The 13,559-nt window shown below is 53.3% G+C and overlaps 6 protein-coding genes across 6 annotated transcripts; 3 read left to right on the top strand and 3 right to left on the bottom strand.

Moving 5' to 3' along the window:
* Positions 1–190: 190 nt before the first annotated feature.
* Positions 191–2,065, top strand: ACRALDRAFT_2038421 (uncharacterized protein; the record flags this gene model as incomplete). The annotated part of the gene is made up of 1 exon (XM_071020876.1): positions 191–2,065. One exon carries the CDS (start codon positions 191–193, stop codon positions 2,063–2,065), a length of 1,875 nt encoding a protein of 624 aa, XP_070878599.1.
* A 406-nt stretch (positions 2,066–2,471) lies between these two features.
* Positions 2,472–3,579, bottom strand: ACRALDRAFT_2023751 (uncharacterized protein; the record flags this gene model as incomplete). The annotated part of the gene is made up of 2 exons (XM_071020158.1): positions 2,472–3,026; positions 3,319–3,579. 2 exons carry the CDS (start codon positions 3,577–3,579, stop codon positions 2,472–2,474), a joined length of 816 nt encoding a protein of 271 aa, XP_070878598.1.
* A 674-nt stretch (positions 3,580–4,253) lies between these two features.
* Positions 4,254–4,511, bottom strand: ACRALDRAFT_206310 (uncharacterized protein; the record flags this gene model as incomplete). The annotated part of the gene is made up of 3 exons (XM_071022013.1): positions 4,254–4,292; positions 4,318–4,464; positions 4,506–4,511. 3 exons carry the CDS (start codon positions 4,509–4,511, stop codon positions 4,254–4,256), a joined length of 192 nt encoding a protein of 63 aa, XP_070878597.1.
* A 3,090-nt stretch (positions 4,512–7,601) lies between these two features.
* On the top strand, positions 7,602–10,545 carry ACRALDRAFT_2023750 (uncharacterized protein; the record flags this gene model as incomplete). Its single annotated transcript, XM_071020157.1, has 2 exons — positions 7,602–7,713; positions 7,784–10,545. 2 exons carry the CDS (start codon positions 7,602–7,604, stop codon positions 10,543–10,545), a joined length of 2,874 nt encoding a protein of 957 aa, XP_070878596.1.
* An 861-nt stretch (positions 10,546–11,406) lies between these two features.
* Positions 11,407–11,613, top strand: ACRALDRAFT_2055963 (uncharacterized protein). The gene has a single exon (XM_071021754.1). It carries the CDS (start codon positions 11,420–11,422, stop codon positions 11,591–11,593), a length of 174 nt encoding a protein of 57 aa, XP_070878595.1. The 5' UTR covers positions 11,407–11,419; the 3' UTR covers positions 11,594–11,613.
* Positions 11,614–11,926: 313 nt separating this feature from the next.
* ACRALDRAFT_1039242 (60S ribosomal protein uL24) lies at positions 11,927–13,046 on the bottom strand. Its single transcript, XM_071015127.1, has 3 exons — positions 12,961–13,046; positions 12,751–12,863; positions 11,927–12,677 (listed from the first exon to the last, which is right to left on the bottom strand). Exons 1-3 carry the CDS (start codon positions 12,974–12,976, stop codon positions 12,399–12,401), a joined length of 408 nt encoding a protein of 135 aa, XP_070878594.1. The 5' UTR covers positions 12,977–13,046; the 3' UTR covers positions 11,927–12,398.
* Between the last annotated feature and the right edge of the window lie 513 nt (positions 13,047–13,559).

Below are 13,559 nucleotides of genomic sequence, written 5' to 3'. Positions count from 1 at the left end.
GTCCCGGTCAAAGTATTAGTGACCAGCCTTAACTTTGATGCCATATAACCGAATTAGCGATCGTCGCTGTTCAATTCCTCAACCCACCTAGTTTTAGCGGTCCTCATCATGTCCACCTTTCCCCTTCACCTCTGAAATTGGTGATTCAAAGTACGACCTTTCATCGAGAGGGACAGTCCGTCGGCCCGCCATGCGCGAGCACCACGCCTCTATCGGAAAGCCGCTCCGTATCTGGCCCTCTCGACGCTTCCGCTTGCTCCTCGCTTGTGTGGCTGTCTTCTCCCTATTCTCTCTCTTTCTATCGCGACCGAGCATCGTCCCGGGTCAGAGCACTCTGTCCCGATATGCCGACCGGATACCCTTCGTACCGAAGATCGGGATCCCTCCCTCTGAAAACAACTTGGATCCTGTCCGGCCGCCTTCCAACACCCCGCCGCGACAGAAGAATGATGTAGATAGCGATGGTTCCTCGTGGTCCGACTGGGAGTGGCTCTCCATGCCCTTCTCCACTCTCACCCTCAACGAGTCTCACTCCATCCTCCCGCCACTGGAGGATCGGGCACCAATATACTGCTACTACGACCCCGCCAACGCCGAGGATAGGACCACGGCGGATGCCGAAGGCGATCTTTTGCTAACCTGGCGGCGTGCTTGGTGGGCTCAAGGCTTCAGACCCATCATTCTCAGCCCCGCCGACGCTATGGATAACCATTTATACGGCGAAGTCCAGCGCCTTGATCTGATACCCGCTGTCAAGACCGAAATAATGCGCTGGTTGGCCTGGGAGAATGTGGGCGGCGGTTTATTGTCATCATACACTCTGCTGCCCATGGGACCTCGGGAGGACGCCGAACTCACCTTTCTCCGGCGAGGGATATACCCCGCCAAACTTACCCGCTGGCAAGGCCTCAACGACGGCTTACTCGCGGGGTCTGGACCGGACGTTCTGGCGGCGATCGAGCATGTCCTGGCCAGCGGCGAGCGGAAGCAGTTCAAAGACTTCCTCGCAGCTGTACCCGCAGAGCGTTTCCACGTAGGTGACATGCCCAACTCTATCGTTCACTATGGTGCATCCCTCATCAAGGATAAATACGCCAAAGTCGAGCAGGCCTTCAAAGACAACCGCGCCGGAGGCCTCAAGAGCTTGAATCTGCTCATCAACAGCCACCTTCATACCACTTGGCAGAACCTCTTCTCGGACGGCATAGCAGTAGTAAAACCGCTCCCCAAACACTCGACACACATGATCAGCGAGGCTAGGCAGCTTGCCGTGAGTCTCTCCCAATGCTCACCCTCGCCCATGGTAAATTCGTGTCCTCCCAACAATGACCAATGTAATCCATGCATCTCCTCACGGCTCATGCATATAAGTACCCCAGGCCGATATCAGAACATCAGCACTCTCTACACTATCGGCACCGTACCGCATCCTTACACAACAGCCCTCCTCAGCGAGGCCCGTGTAGAGGTCGACATACCTTGGATCCGCCGGATCTCGCCTCGCGACCCCTGGTTGCGTGCCACCACTACCGGGGTCCTCGGCGCCACCGTCAGTTCCGCCATTCGCGTCGTTCGCTTTAAGGAGATGGTAGCTAGCCAGTACGCCACGGCCCACGCCCTCTGGTTGACGGCCGAGAAGTTGATACAAGAGGATAAGCTCCGGGGCTATCTCGATTGGCACTTTGGATTCGCCATCCCATACGATCAGGACAGAGGCTACACCGACCTGGGACCGGGGCGCCGTCCCAAGCCGGAGCACGACCCCGTCGACGGTCCCGTGGCAAACGAGGCCGATCTTGCTCTAGAACCCTTTTTACTGCAGAAGGCCCGAGAAATCCATGCGCCCGGCAACATTGGCGGCGAGGACGGCAAAGACCGGGCAGTCGCTGTGCGCGCCGCCATCGAGGCCTGGAATCTTGGCGACACGGAGTCGTGGAAGTTTGCCACGGCGTTTCTTGTGCAACGCATCATCGAGCGTCTGGAATGGGAGGAAGACGAAACCAGACACCATGGCGCCGCGAGGCCGGTAGGCATCGAAGATGAGGTTTCGAACAGAGTTACATGACTTGCCGGTAAGATTCTATTTTTTTTTGACATTCGGAAAACTAGTTATGGTATGGACTGGCGTTAAGGGAGTGAGTACTTTTGATTTTCTGCCCGTCATCTGCTGCTCGTTGAGGGTACGAGAGGTCCTTATGCGACAAGCAAGAGGTAAACAACGAACCTTATGGCTCGATAATCGGAAAGAATCGTGTCTACACTAATCCATATGTTGAATCTGTGGGTTGGAAAAGAAATCCACAGAAGAATGCTGGCCGCTCCAATGTGGCCCCGTTCGGCCCAAGGGGTGGTGAGGATTTTCCCGGGTTTCGTGCTGTATGAGAGAAGTCTGTTAAAATGTCCATGCGGCACTCCCCTTCCTCCCTACTCCTCTTTTCAAAGGTCTGCCGAATTCTTTACCGCCTTCCAACTTAGTTGGCAGACACGACATTTGACTTGGTATCTCCGTCCATCTCGCCGCTCAATTCTCGTGACGTCGGCCCACGCCTGGCTGCTGCCGCCCCGAACTCGCCGGTTCCGTTAACGAGGGGGTCGAGGGTTACTTTTCCGTTGCTTCCGTTGCTGTCGCCATTGACATACGTCGTACCGTTAACCTTGGCCATGGCAGCCGAACCGTTCTGCAAGGTCTCGGTGTAGGAACGTAGGGCAGAGCGGGCGGCTTCCGCGGTCTTTTCCGCGAGCTCAAGCGCATGTCTCAGCGCCTGGGCAGTGGGATCTTCGTTGGCGGTGCCCTCCGGCTCCGGCTTCACGCCATTCTCGGACGGAAGTTTCGCCGAGCTCGCTGCCGCTGCTACCGCGGCGTCCCGCTCTGCGAGCAGTTCCAGGATGTAGCCGTTCAGCCAAACACCCTGAAGCTGGGCCCTGGTCATGTCCCTGGCACCGCTGATGGTGCCGCGGCAGGACGAGGCGCCGCAGAAGCAGTCGAAGGGTTGGGCCATGGACCACTCAGTGGAGGGATAGAAGAACTAGACGACGGGTTAGACAGGCGAGGATGACCAGTAGTGCAAATGAAGTGGGGAGAGATCATCCAAGGTGGTATGATGAGGCGGGAGAAAGAAAAAAGGGGGAGGGATGTCAGAGACAACGAACGGTCAGCTCATCACCGGGCTTGAGCCCCTTGGGTCCAACTAGGACATTGAAATTGCCCGTATCAAAAATCTGTCGCCAGGCACGATGGTTAGCAAAAGGTGGATACTTGGCCGCAGTTAAAAAAAAGCTGGCAGGACGAAGACTAAGAGGAGTTCAAGGGCGACTGACCAGAGAAGGATCGCATGAGTGGTTGATATACAGAAGGTCGCTGTTGAGATCAAAGTGCTTGTCTCGGCCACACTGGACAGTCGCATAGGTCGGCTGCTTGACAAAGGTGCACGGAGGGAAAGACAGTTTGGCGAAGATGGCGAAAGGTGGTAGGTGGACCTTGGAAACGCTCTTGGTCAGGAACTCGGTATCGCTCGCCTTGATGACTTCCTGGACGTCCGGGTGGGACGGCTGAGTCCAATGAGGCTTAATGGGGGCCATGACGAAAACTGATATATACGTTTCTAGTTTGTTGGTTGGATTGCGAATATAACGTATATTTCACTCGAATGTAGGATATTGGGCCGTCTAGTCGCGGCAAAGTCGTTGTCGTAGATGTTTGTAAGACAGATTTGGTAGGGATTCGAACGGAGATGCGTTCTGAAGTTGTCCAAACTAGTCTAGTTGTCGCTAATGAAAGAATCAGACAAAGATTGGGTGGGTATAGGGCGGATTATTCGAGGATCTAGATTTCAGAAAGAAGAGAAAAACGGGGAGAGAAAAGGAAAGGGAAAAGAGCAGGCATCGAAGACGAGAGACCAAAAAACAAAAAGGCTCAGTCGTCATATGTTATCGGTTAAGTGACCGGCTTACACGCCTTGTCCGGATGCCGTTAAACAACGCAGCCCCGAGAGAGTTCCAAGTAAGTGTACATTTACATTTAAGTACCTCTTGGTATTATAATAAGAGAGGCGTTATTGGCGGCAATGCAAGAAAAGCGGTACGGACTCCCGGAGGCGGAGTCCTAAAACGGGCAACGACTACGGCCTTGGGTACCTGGTTAGTTCGGGTACCTCTCGTAAGTACGACGTATGAAACATCGATGAACGTTGAAGTGCCTGTTATCCGGCATTCCGCGAAGAGCTAGGTACAATACCGAACGCGGCCGTCACTAATTATCCCGTGGAATCCAATCCGAATGATTTGCGCCCGTACTAGTCAGGGTCAGAAGAACACTACATGTAATGACGGGACCGGCTTTTTGACATGATGCTGCTGTTCGGTGCTGCACCAGCAGCTCTCCTTGATGCAATCATGTTGGAGGGGAATGTGAAGGGAGAGCGGGAGGGGTAAACCCGCGGGGTAACTGGCCCAGGCGGAGGAGACCTCGGGTCATAGGTACATGAAGTAGATCCTCGTCAATTCACATGCATATCCAATGTACCTATGCGGGGCAGTGATCGTAACTACGACATTATAACGACCCGGCCTGTCCTATTCGTATGCTTATGATTATGATAATTGTGAAACTGAATTCGGTCTCTTTATAATCGAATCCCGAGTTTCCGACATTTCTTATCCAACAGGTTACAGATTATTGACCTTGGCGTATGAATCTCCGATTCATTCGACAGCGGGTACATGTACTTCGTACATAGGTAGGTTGTTTTTGATTAGTCACCACCTTGAGAACCAAGATTCTCTGGTACCTGCGCCGATGCGGTCATCATACAGCAGAACAACACGACTACCTTCCCTACCTAGGTATGCGACCTGGTACACTATAAGAGCTCCTGGTCTTTATCTGGCGGCAGCCAGCATTCAACAGTTACAATTTTCCAACTTCATAAGTAGTTCAAAGTTAAGGCATAGATGACCAGTTCTAGCTGCTGATTATCTATGTGCCTCTTCTTATCTCATTGTTTGACGTTCAGCAGCCAACCACGGATATTATACGCTTTGCCGGTTAGGTACCTATGTTCTAGTCACTCCCACAGCCAATGACAAATGATATTTTTCAAGAGCAAGCCTCTTCCCTTCCCTTGACCCCTTTCACTGTCACCACTTGAACATTGCATCCTTTCATGGTGCTCAGGTTTTTGTGGCCAGATTCATACTTTTTCCATTGGATATGGATATGAATCTAGTTCTTACTTTATAATTGGCACCCTACTTACTGCCCTGATTCCGGCCATCGCCGTCTTTCTCATTTCTCTGTCGCCATAATACCCCATGGAGTCACCTCCCCCCGGAATGGCCATCGGCCTTCGGGGCCGGGGAAGGCGAGCTTTGCCATCGAGTACTTTGCCTGTTGGCCCTCTCGGATTCTCTCTTGAGACGCCTCTGCCCCGAAGCTAGAGAACCAATTCTTCAAAAACCAGAAGGACGGAATCTTGCTTTTCGAGACTTTCCGTCTCACACAGAAAGGCAACTGAGGGAGAGGCGGACTCCTCATAGACAGGTCCAACCTCCTGTCTGTGTCCCACCGGCACTCTGCGAACCTGTTGCAATCCGGAAAAGAAGGGCCCCTCTCCTAAGGGTTCGACAATCTACTCGCTATCCCACTCTTCCTAAGAAGCCAAGGAGCTTGAAAGGGGGTTAACGGGCGTGTGAGCCATCCTCACAAGAAGGGCCCGGTCGTCCTGCTTTACACAGGTACACTGTACCAATGTATCCAGGTATATACTCGGGAGGCACTGGAATACTTTCCTCGATTCTCCGACCATATCATCTCTTACCTGTGATGCTGTTCAAAGGCAGTAGTCCTTGGGTATAGAAATGTATTCAGTGTGATCGAGATACCAGCGCAAGTCAAGGGAGTGCTAGTTAGGGGCTCTTGGTTGTTCCTACCTAGCCGACCTTAGTGGCCACCTCCACTCCCGCGGACTTTCAGAGATGAGGAAAGAAGACCCCGACCGATTGGTTCTGCTTGCTTTCCTAAAGGTCAGCACCTCCTGCTTTGATCGTGAACCTCTGGACACACACATCGGGGTCGCCCAAACTCGGTCCACTTCTTGCTTCCGCCAATAGACAGGAGTCCTCCTTTCAGATACCTTCCTGTTCAGGTTATCAGTCTCCGCAGCGTCTATCTTCTGACCGAACCACCTGTTTCTCCTAGGGAGCAACTTTCCATCTCGTTTGTTTCTTGACACGTCCTGGAGTCATCTATCGCGTGTACCTTGATGGGTAGTAAAACGAGAAGGTCGAACCTACTCTCTTTATATCATTTTTGATTACACCCTTCCTGATCTACCTAACTTCATCGTTACATCTATGCCTCTCAGAGATTGCAACGCAGATCAGGCGTCGAGATAACCTTTCAAGGCCTATCCTTCTCTTACGTTCGTTACCTCACCTAGCTGCTTCCTCATCCTCCTCATACCGCGAGGCTTGTCGGCTGTGGCCACCGACCTCTCACCAAGCAGATACAGCCTGACTTCGATTTCGTCAACGACTTGGGGAGATATTAGGCAAAAGAGTCAGATAGCTGCTCTGTGAGTGTCTTCGTTCATTCAGCGTCCACGCCTCGCCTTGTCAAGAGCCTGGGTTGACTATCCGGTAAGTTGGATTCTTCTCCTGCCCTCTTACTTCCCTCTCCGGCTTCTGCCCCTTTTTAGCCTCTTTTATTATTCTTATTATTTGTTTTGGCCAGTCCCTCTTTCGCGAGCGGGCAAGCGAAGGACATCACAATCGGGGCCGATCATTCCTTCCACGCTCTGCTGTAGTTGGATAGTCTCCCTAGTCTGCACTTCTTCTACTTTGTTCACGGACTCGCCTTCGTGGTTTTTCTTTTCGCAATTCCTTCCACTTCATCACAGACCTTGGCCGCCGACCGCCTCCCGCTTGTATCCTGTCCTCGTCATCACCAGAATCTATTGCAGCCACAAGCGTTGTCTCCTTGACCCGTCAGGCTTTCGAACTCATCAATCCCTCCTTTTTTTTGAACCGGACCTCACACCACGTCCTCGCGCTGTACACCCCTGAACTCAAACTCCCATTCTCGACGTCTTTTGGACCGTGTCTTCCTTTTCTAGGCTCCGGTTCTGATGAAATCTGACTTCTAAAGTGCTTGTATGCATAGTGTCGGCTGCTCGTTGGGTTTCCTTTCGCTGGCCCTTTTATAAGTTGGTAAGTCTCATTTATACTTCTCCTTGCTTGGCGTCACTTTGGCCTCGAAGGGAAAGCTGAAGGGTTCTCCTGGTCCTGTTTCTCCCGTCATTTTCTCTCTACAAAGTTATCTGCATGGGAGCCCCCTCCTACATCATCCGTGGGCTGCTTAGGATGACCCTTACCCCGGCCCTCCATCCCATTCCCTTGAACACGGCCTTGATGGCAACATCCCGATCTCTGCTGGATGATGGACGATTAATATCGATGATTGATTCACAGTGATTCGGCTCGACTTGTTCCACTCTACTTGGACGATACTACTTCCACCGGCAGCCTTAATCAACTCTTCCTACGCCTACTACCCAAGGCCAAGAGCGGACTTAGGCTGGCCTTGTATCGGTCCGAGCCCGAGCATGACGCGCAAGACTTACACCCTGGAAGAGCTTCTTGCTCTCCGAGCCCCTGCCTCCCAATACCCGCTCGAGTGCAAAATCCTCCATCAGGTTGAAAGAGACCCTTCTATCGGTATGCACTTACCACCCCCTCCCAACACTTGACATGTGGAAATGGAAAAGGAGCTCATTGTCGGTCATAGCTCACGTCCTTCGTGTGCGTCCAACTGCACCACTTACCAATGGCGTCAATCGCAGCATTGGCAAGCACCATGTCTCTACCGAGTCAGACGAACCAATTCGTCAGCAGCTTGACGGCCAAGAGGTCGAATGGAAACTTCGAGAGCGTAACGCTGTGGAGGCCCAGTCGCCCAATCCCTTGATGGCCCCGCATGAGATGACGGCCCAGATGAATGAAGGTTTCAAGCGGTTCTACAAGGCCGTGGTCTCCCCCAACAATATCAGGGTCACGGCGGGTGGCCGTATCGTGCCTAATACCCTGCCGCATTCTTCTCCCACTGGAAAGGGAAAGGACAAAGAGAATGGCGAGGGCCCATTTCGGTTCACCGTTCAAGGCCACCAGAACTACAGCGCAAGCTCGAACGGTGGCTTCCCTGTCCACCGCAGGGACTCTGTCTTTAGCCCGAGCCTGGTTCCTCGCAGCCCTAGACCCATGTCTGCGACCCCCTTTCTGATGCCGAACTACGCCTCCTCGGCCGCGCCCGCTGTACCTGATCCAGCGAACACGGCCCCAAGCGCCGATGCAAGCAAGATGGAGGACGGTGGTCGCGACAAGAATGTAACCAAGGCCCCATTGGAGGAGCCTCTTGCTCCCAAACCATCTGGTCCTCATATGCCAGGTCACTACATGGGCCACGCGTTCATGCCGGGAATGCCGGGAATGCCCATGCCAATGTCAGTTCAAATGCCGGTGCCGATGGGTATGTCCATGCCCATGCCCATGATTCCCTCCCATCCGAGCATGACTGGGCATCCGGGCTCCCAGATGGGCACCATGGGTCCTCACATGGGGGCGTTCAGTCCTATCTATGGACCAATGCCGTTCCAGAATGGCCACCTGCATCATCCGATGCCGATGCCTTTTCCTGGACTGGTTCAACCTTTTCCCAATCTGATGGGAGGGCCCCATGGACCGCTACACGCTCCGAGCGCACCGCCCACGTCGTCAATTCGTATGAGCCATGTGACCAGAAAACACATTGAGAATATGCGGCTCCAACTCAGGTGGGTCGAAGATCAACTTCAGTTCAATAAGCATCAGGTCGACGAGAAAGAGATGAAGCAACAGGCAGAAGTCATCCGTCGACAGATCCAGGAATTAGAAGCCAACCTCAAGTGCCAACTGGAAGATGAGGCCCGCCAGTCAAAGACGGGTTCCAAGTCAGCCTCGACTAAGCCGTCCATCAGAGAACTCGCGGTTCAGGCACGCGGATCAACTCAATCGAATTGTGCCACGAGTGAGTCCAAGCCGTCGACTGGTAAGAGAAGTACACAGGCATTCCATGGAAAGGAACGAGGAAACCGAGCAAGGGCGTCCGGGTCGAGGCAGAATACGGACCACTATCGAACATCCACCACGGACAGCAACCCCGTCGAGGAACCCGCTCCCATGACGACGAGCGCGCTTGTGCTACATGACGCGAATATGCACCCTGAACCTGTCAAGAAGCGGTCTGCATTGCCAATCACCGCTGCTTTGGCGCCTCCTTTCAAACCTCGGGGCCAGTACGGCCAAGGAGTCATGCACTCGGCCAGCATCGAGTCTGTCAAGTACACGGCTTCCAGCAGAATGAGCGAAGAAGAGCGGCTTGCGCGTGAACAGCGCCTTCTTGCAGCAGGCATGCAATACCCTCCCATCACGCCCGAATTCGAGGCCATGTCCGCGCGGCTCTCCGATGCTACTCTGAGAAGGCCTGAAAAAGAAGATGAGTCATCTGCTGACATCCAAAGTGGGAGCCAAGGCAATTCTCAAGAGCCTCTTGATCAGCTCAACGATGGGCTTGGACAGCCGTATCTGGAGGGCAAGCTCCGACCAGGGGTCGATGCCCGTGACGCGAAGGACCAGGATTATATCTACCCTCGTCCTCTCACTGACGAAGAGATTCGCGCGCGCCATTTGTACTGGGGCAATGCTCCGCGCTCCGTTCAGAAGGGTCTCCCAAAATATGATGGAAGAAACTTCTACCCGGCTTCTCCAGTCAAGGAACTGAAATCCCCAGACGCGGACTCTAACCGTACCAATTTGCCTGGTAGTCGGCTGGATGGCTATGATTACGAGTCCCAGTCCTCCGTGCCTGGACCTGATCCCGATCCCTTCATCCAAGAAACCATGAGGGGTCTCATCGCTCTTCACCTGAGCAAGTCCAGGCGCCAAACGCAGTCTGATAACGTGAATGGTGGCCTGTCTCCAAAAAAGAAACCGATTCGTATCCGCCCAGCGACCTCTCTTGCTAGCAAGGATGAGACGAGCGATTCTGACCAAACCCGGGATTTCGCCGAGGAGTCTGAACCTGATCATGCACTCCGACAGTCCAACCAGCTGTCCGACTCGGACGAGTCTCAAGTGATTGTCTTTAACGGGCGTCGGAACGCGCAGCGCTCTAGGTACGTACCCTACATCTCTTGCGCACATTCGCCTCGGAGACTGACATTCATGCCCACCAGCAACAATCGCAGCAGACTCTGGCAGACAATGGGAAAGATCAATGCTGGTAGTGTCAACGCACTACCCGGGGCTATGAGCTCCACCACGGCTCATGGGCTCTTGCGCCAGTATGCGGGTTCGGCCGCTGCGTCGCTCACGCCCGCCATGGTCACTGCTTCTGTTTCGGCGGTGTCACCCCGAATCTCCCCTGTCAGGATCCAGGGTGAAGAAGAGACGCCAGCGGGAGCTGCTCTATTCGGAGACAAGAGGGAGAACAAGTCACCCCTAGGTCGGCGGTGAGCGTCCGCGCCCTGATTCCCAAACCACCATAACTGACGAAGTCTGGGCGGCAGGGGCACAGGTCGCATGCCACAGAGAGGCTAAGTACGCGACTCCATTCGCCACTCCGCTAGCCTGCCCAAATCCATTCATTCCACTTACATGATGGGCTCCATAAGTTGCCATGATTTGCGCAAGAAGTCGTCTCATTATTGTTTATTCCAGACATGATTATTCCTGGCATTACGACCTGCCTTCATGATTATATTGACGCCACTCACTTCGACTCCTGTGCGCCTCTGGCGCTTGGGAGTAAGTTTGATATGGGATTGTCTCATCATTGGAGGAGAGATATTCCCTGTCAAGACTTGAGTGCCAGACTCTACATCATTGTTGATACCCATGTTAAAAAGAGCATCTGAATTTTTGGTATGGTGCCAACATCGCCGTTGTCGCAGCTCTGACTTTCTATGCTGCATATTCAGGGTCGGAATACTTGTTTCCTTTATATCCCTTTCATGCTTCTTTTGTTTGCCTTTTATTGTCATGAAACGGCGCTTGGGAGAAGTGTACAGGAGTCCAAGTCCTGCACTGGGCAGAAGCTTTCTTCCAAATTACTTTGTTTGGCAGGTGGGGTTAAGTACGCACCGAGCTTTGCTTACGTTCATCGCTGTCCACCAACTGTTCCGAGTATACGAGGATATTAGGCATTGATTGCATGATGGTTACTGTAACCGGGCCGAGAACTCATCAACGATTGTAACACGTTAACCTAGTATGGAACACGGAACAATAGTGGTTTCATTGAAGAAGACATAGGTAGCAGACAAAGTGAAATATTCGTATGGTGGCAAATGATAACTTGAACCACATTACTGAGAAGTGCTATCAAAACATGTATCTCACGTTCAAAATTTCGACGTCATGGCATCAAGGCTCGACGAAAGTCTTCATGCGAGGACGAGGAAGTGGTGATCCTGCTTTCCGCCTAGACGGAAAGGCAGGTCTCCCTCGCCGGGTTCATTATCCGCTAGTCGTATACCTCGAGAACCATGGACTGAGTGGCTGACGAGGAGATATCCTAGCGGGACAGAAGGTCACTGGGAGAAAGGAAGGAGCTTAGTACCAACCGCTGATCCACTACATACTTCGAGTTGGTCTGAAGTCGGCCCAGATGCAAGGCTCGATTCTGATGGCAGCCATGTAAAGCTGTGACCAACAAGCTGTGACCAACCGAAGGCTGGACCGCGCAGTTTTGGCTTCATGAGCTGAAGAGGTTAGTAGGCTACGAAAGATTGGATAGCATAGGCCGGATAGGCTTCCAAGACCTGTAGTAAGATGGAAAACAACATCACGATAGCGAATGGGGTTGGGCAGCACCTCTAGACACCGTGGCGGTGCTGAGTGCTTGGGCTTCGGGAGGACCTCCCATGGAGCATTTCACGAGCGACGAGGACAAGTGAAATGGCCATAGAGAAACAAGTTTCTCGAGTTTTGGTTGTGATTCTTGGTCGTTGCTACTTTTGCTCTTCTTTTTTCGTTTCGCCGTGGTGGGTGAAAGGTGTTCCCGCCTTGCCCTGCCTTTTGCATTGTCATGCATCATGCCCGTGCCGAACCGGGGAATTGTGTAAGCCCGAAAAACGCCGAAGGGGAAACCGGTAAAGTGGTACGTATGCGAATCATTCGGAGAAGTCGAAGGCATCCACTCGAGTGGCTGGTTGATTGGTGAATGCGAGTATCGTGTCGTGACAGGTCGTTTCCCCTTCTTCACGTTCCTCCCCACAAGCTGCGAGACAGGAAGCCAAGAGCAGGGCTGAAGCAGGCGCCGCTCACTCAAGAACGGCCGAAAGGAGGTGCATTTCCCTTGAACCCGTTTAAGCGGCGGCCCTGCTCTTGGCACCGGCCTCCCGGCCGCGCTTGATGCGCTCGAGGATGGCCTCGCGGTCCTTGTCAAGCTTGAGCTTGCTGATGACCACCTTAGAGGGGTGGATGCCGATGGGGACGGACTGGCCGTTGGTCTTCTCGCGGTTGACGCGCTCAACGTGGATGACGTACTTGAGGCGGTAGACCGAAGTGACCTTGCCCTCACGGCCCTTGTTGGCGCCACGGACGATGGTGACCTCGTCGTCCTTGCGGATGGGGATGCTGCGAGCCTGGGGGAATGTCAGGGCACGTTTCATGCATTTTTTTCCTGCGGGCGGGAAGGATTGTGTCAAGAGAACTCACGTTGTACTTCTCGCGCAGCTCCTTGGAGAGAGGAGCGCTCATGATGACGCGGCGCTCGCTGGAGGGAGCCTTGAAGTGCGCCGCGCGCGACTTGCGGCGGGAAGAGTGAACCCCTAGAGTGAAATGATTGTCAGCTCCCTGATCTGACAAGAGTGATCATTGAGATGAGTAGCCTCAATTCAATGATTTGTATAAAAGGATGCACCATACTGTGATTCTGGACCATCTTGACGGTTAGTATTGGCGACGCGGACCGAGGGGATCGAGGACTTGTTGCGGCGGTTGGTTGTCTGTTCGAGAAGTCGGAAAGAAATCGTCGGTGAAATTGAGGTGGTGTGAAGCTTTTTCGTGAACCGTGCGAGACTCACGTGACCAAGAGTAGTCTGCCCTAGTATGCACGTGATTCCTTATCAGCGTCTGAGCACGGACTACCTACTCAGTAGCTGCTCAACCTGCCCCACTGTGACTCCCGCGGGACGTTGCTCGATAAAGATACGTACCCCCGTCAATTGACATCTGATTTGCGGGAGCTTCTCCATTGCCGTAACGGTTCCCGATGAAGGTCTTCCATATCGACATTCCGAGATGAGCACTTTCCCCTGGATTCAGAGGGGCGTAGCGCAATCCTCAAGGCAATGGAGTCGCTTCTTCTGCCAGAATGCCCGACCACAAGCGACCCGCTCCATGCGGACCCCGGGAACAATTCGCAACTCCTCGGGTGCGAGGCCGCAGCAGCCCCGACAACCGCAAACAAATCCATACAGTCCATCGATGGAACAAGTGAATGCGCATTATAAGAAGAAGAATGC

The sequence above is a fragment of the Sodiomyces alcalophilus genome, assembly GCF_042370955.1.
Source record: "Sodiomyces alcalophilus JCM 7366 unplaced genomic scaffold ACRALscaffold_1, whole genome shotgun sequence".
NCBI classification, from domain to species: domain Eukaryota; kingdom Fungi; phylum Ascomycota; class Sordariomycetes; order Glomerellales; family Plectosphaerellaceae; genus Sodiomyces; species Sodiomyces alcalophilus.
The sequence above is the reverse complement of the archived record's forward strand: the minus strand, read 5'-3'. Positions and strand labels throughout refer to the sequence as shown.

Excerpts from the sequence above, each read along its gene's own strand:
- ACRALDRAFT_1039242 (XM_071015127.1), bottom strand. Across the intron at positions 12,678-12,750 it reads AGCTGCGCGAGAAGTACAAC|GCTCGCAGCATCCCCATCCG; the intron begins GTGAGTTCTCTT and ends ACATTCCCCCAG.
- ACRALDRAFT_2055963 (XM_071021754.1), top strand. The coding sequence starts at position 11,420 with ATGTATCTCACGTTCAAAATTTCGACGTCATGGCATCAAGGCTCGACG.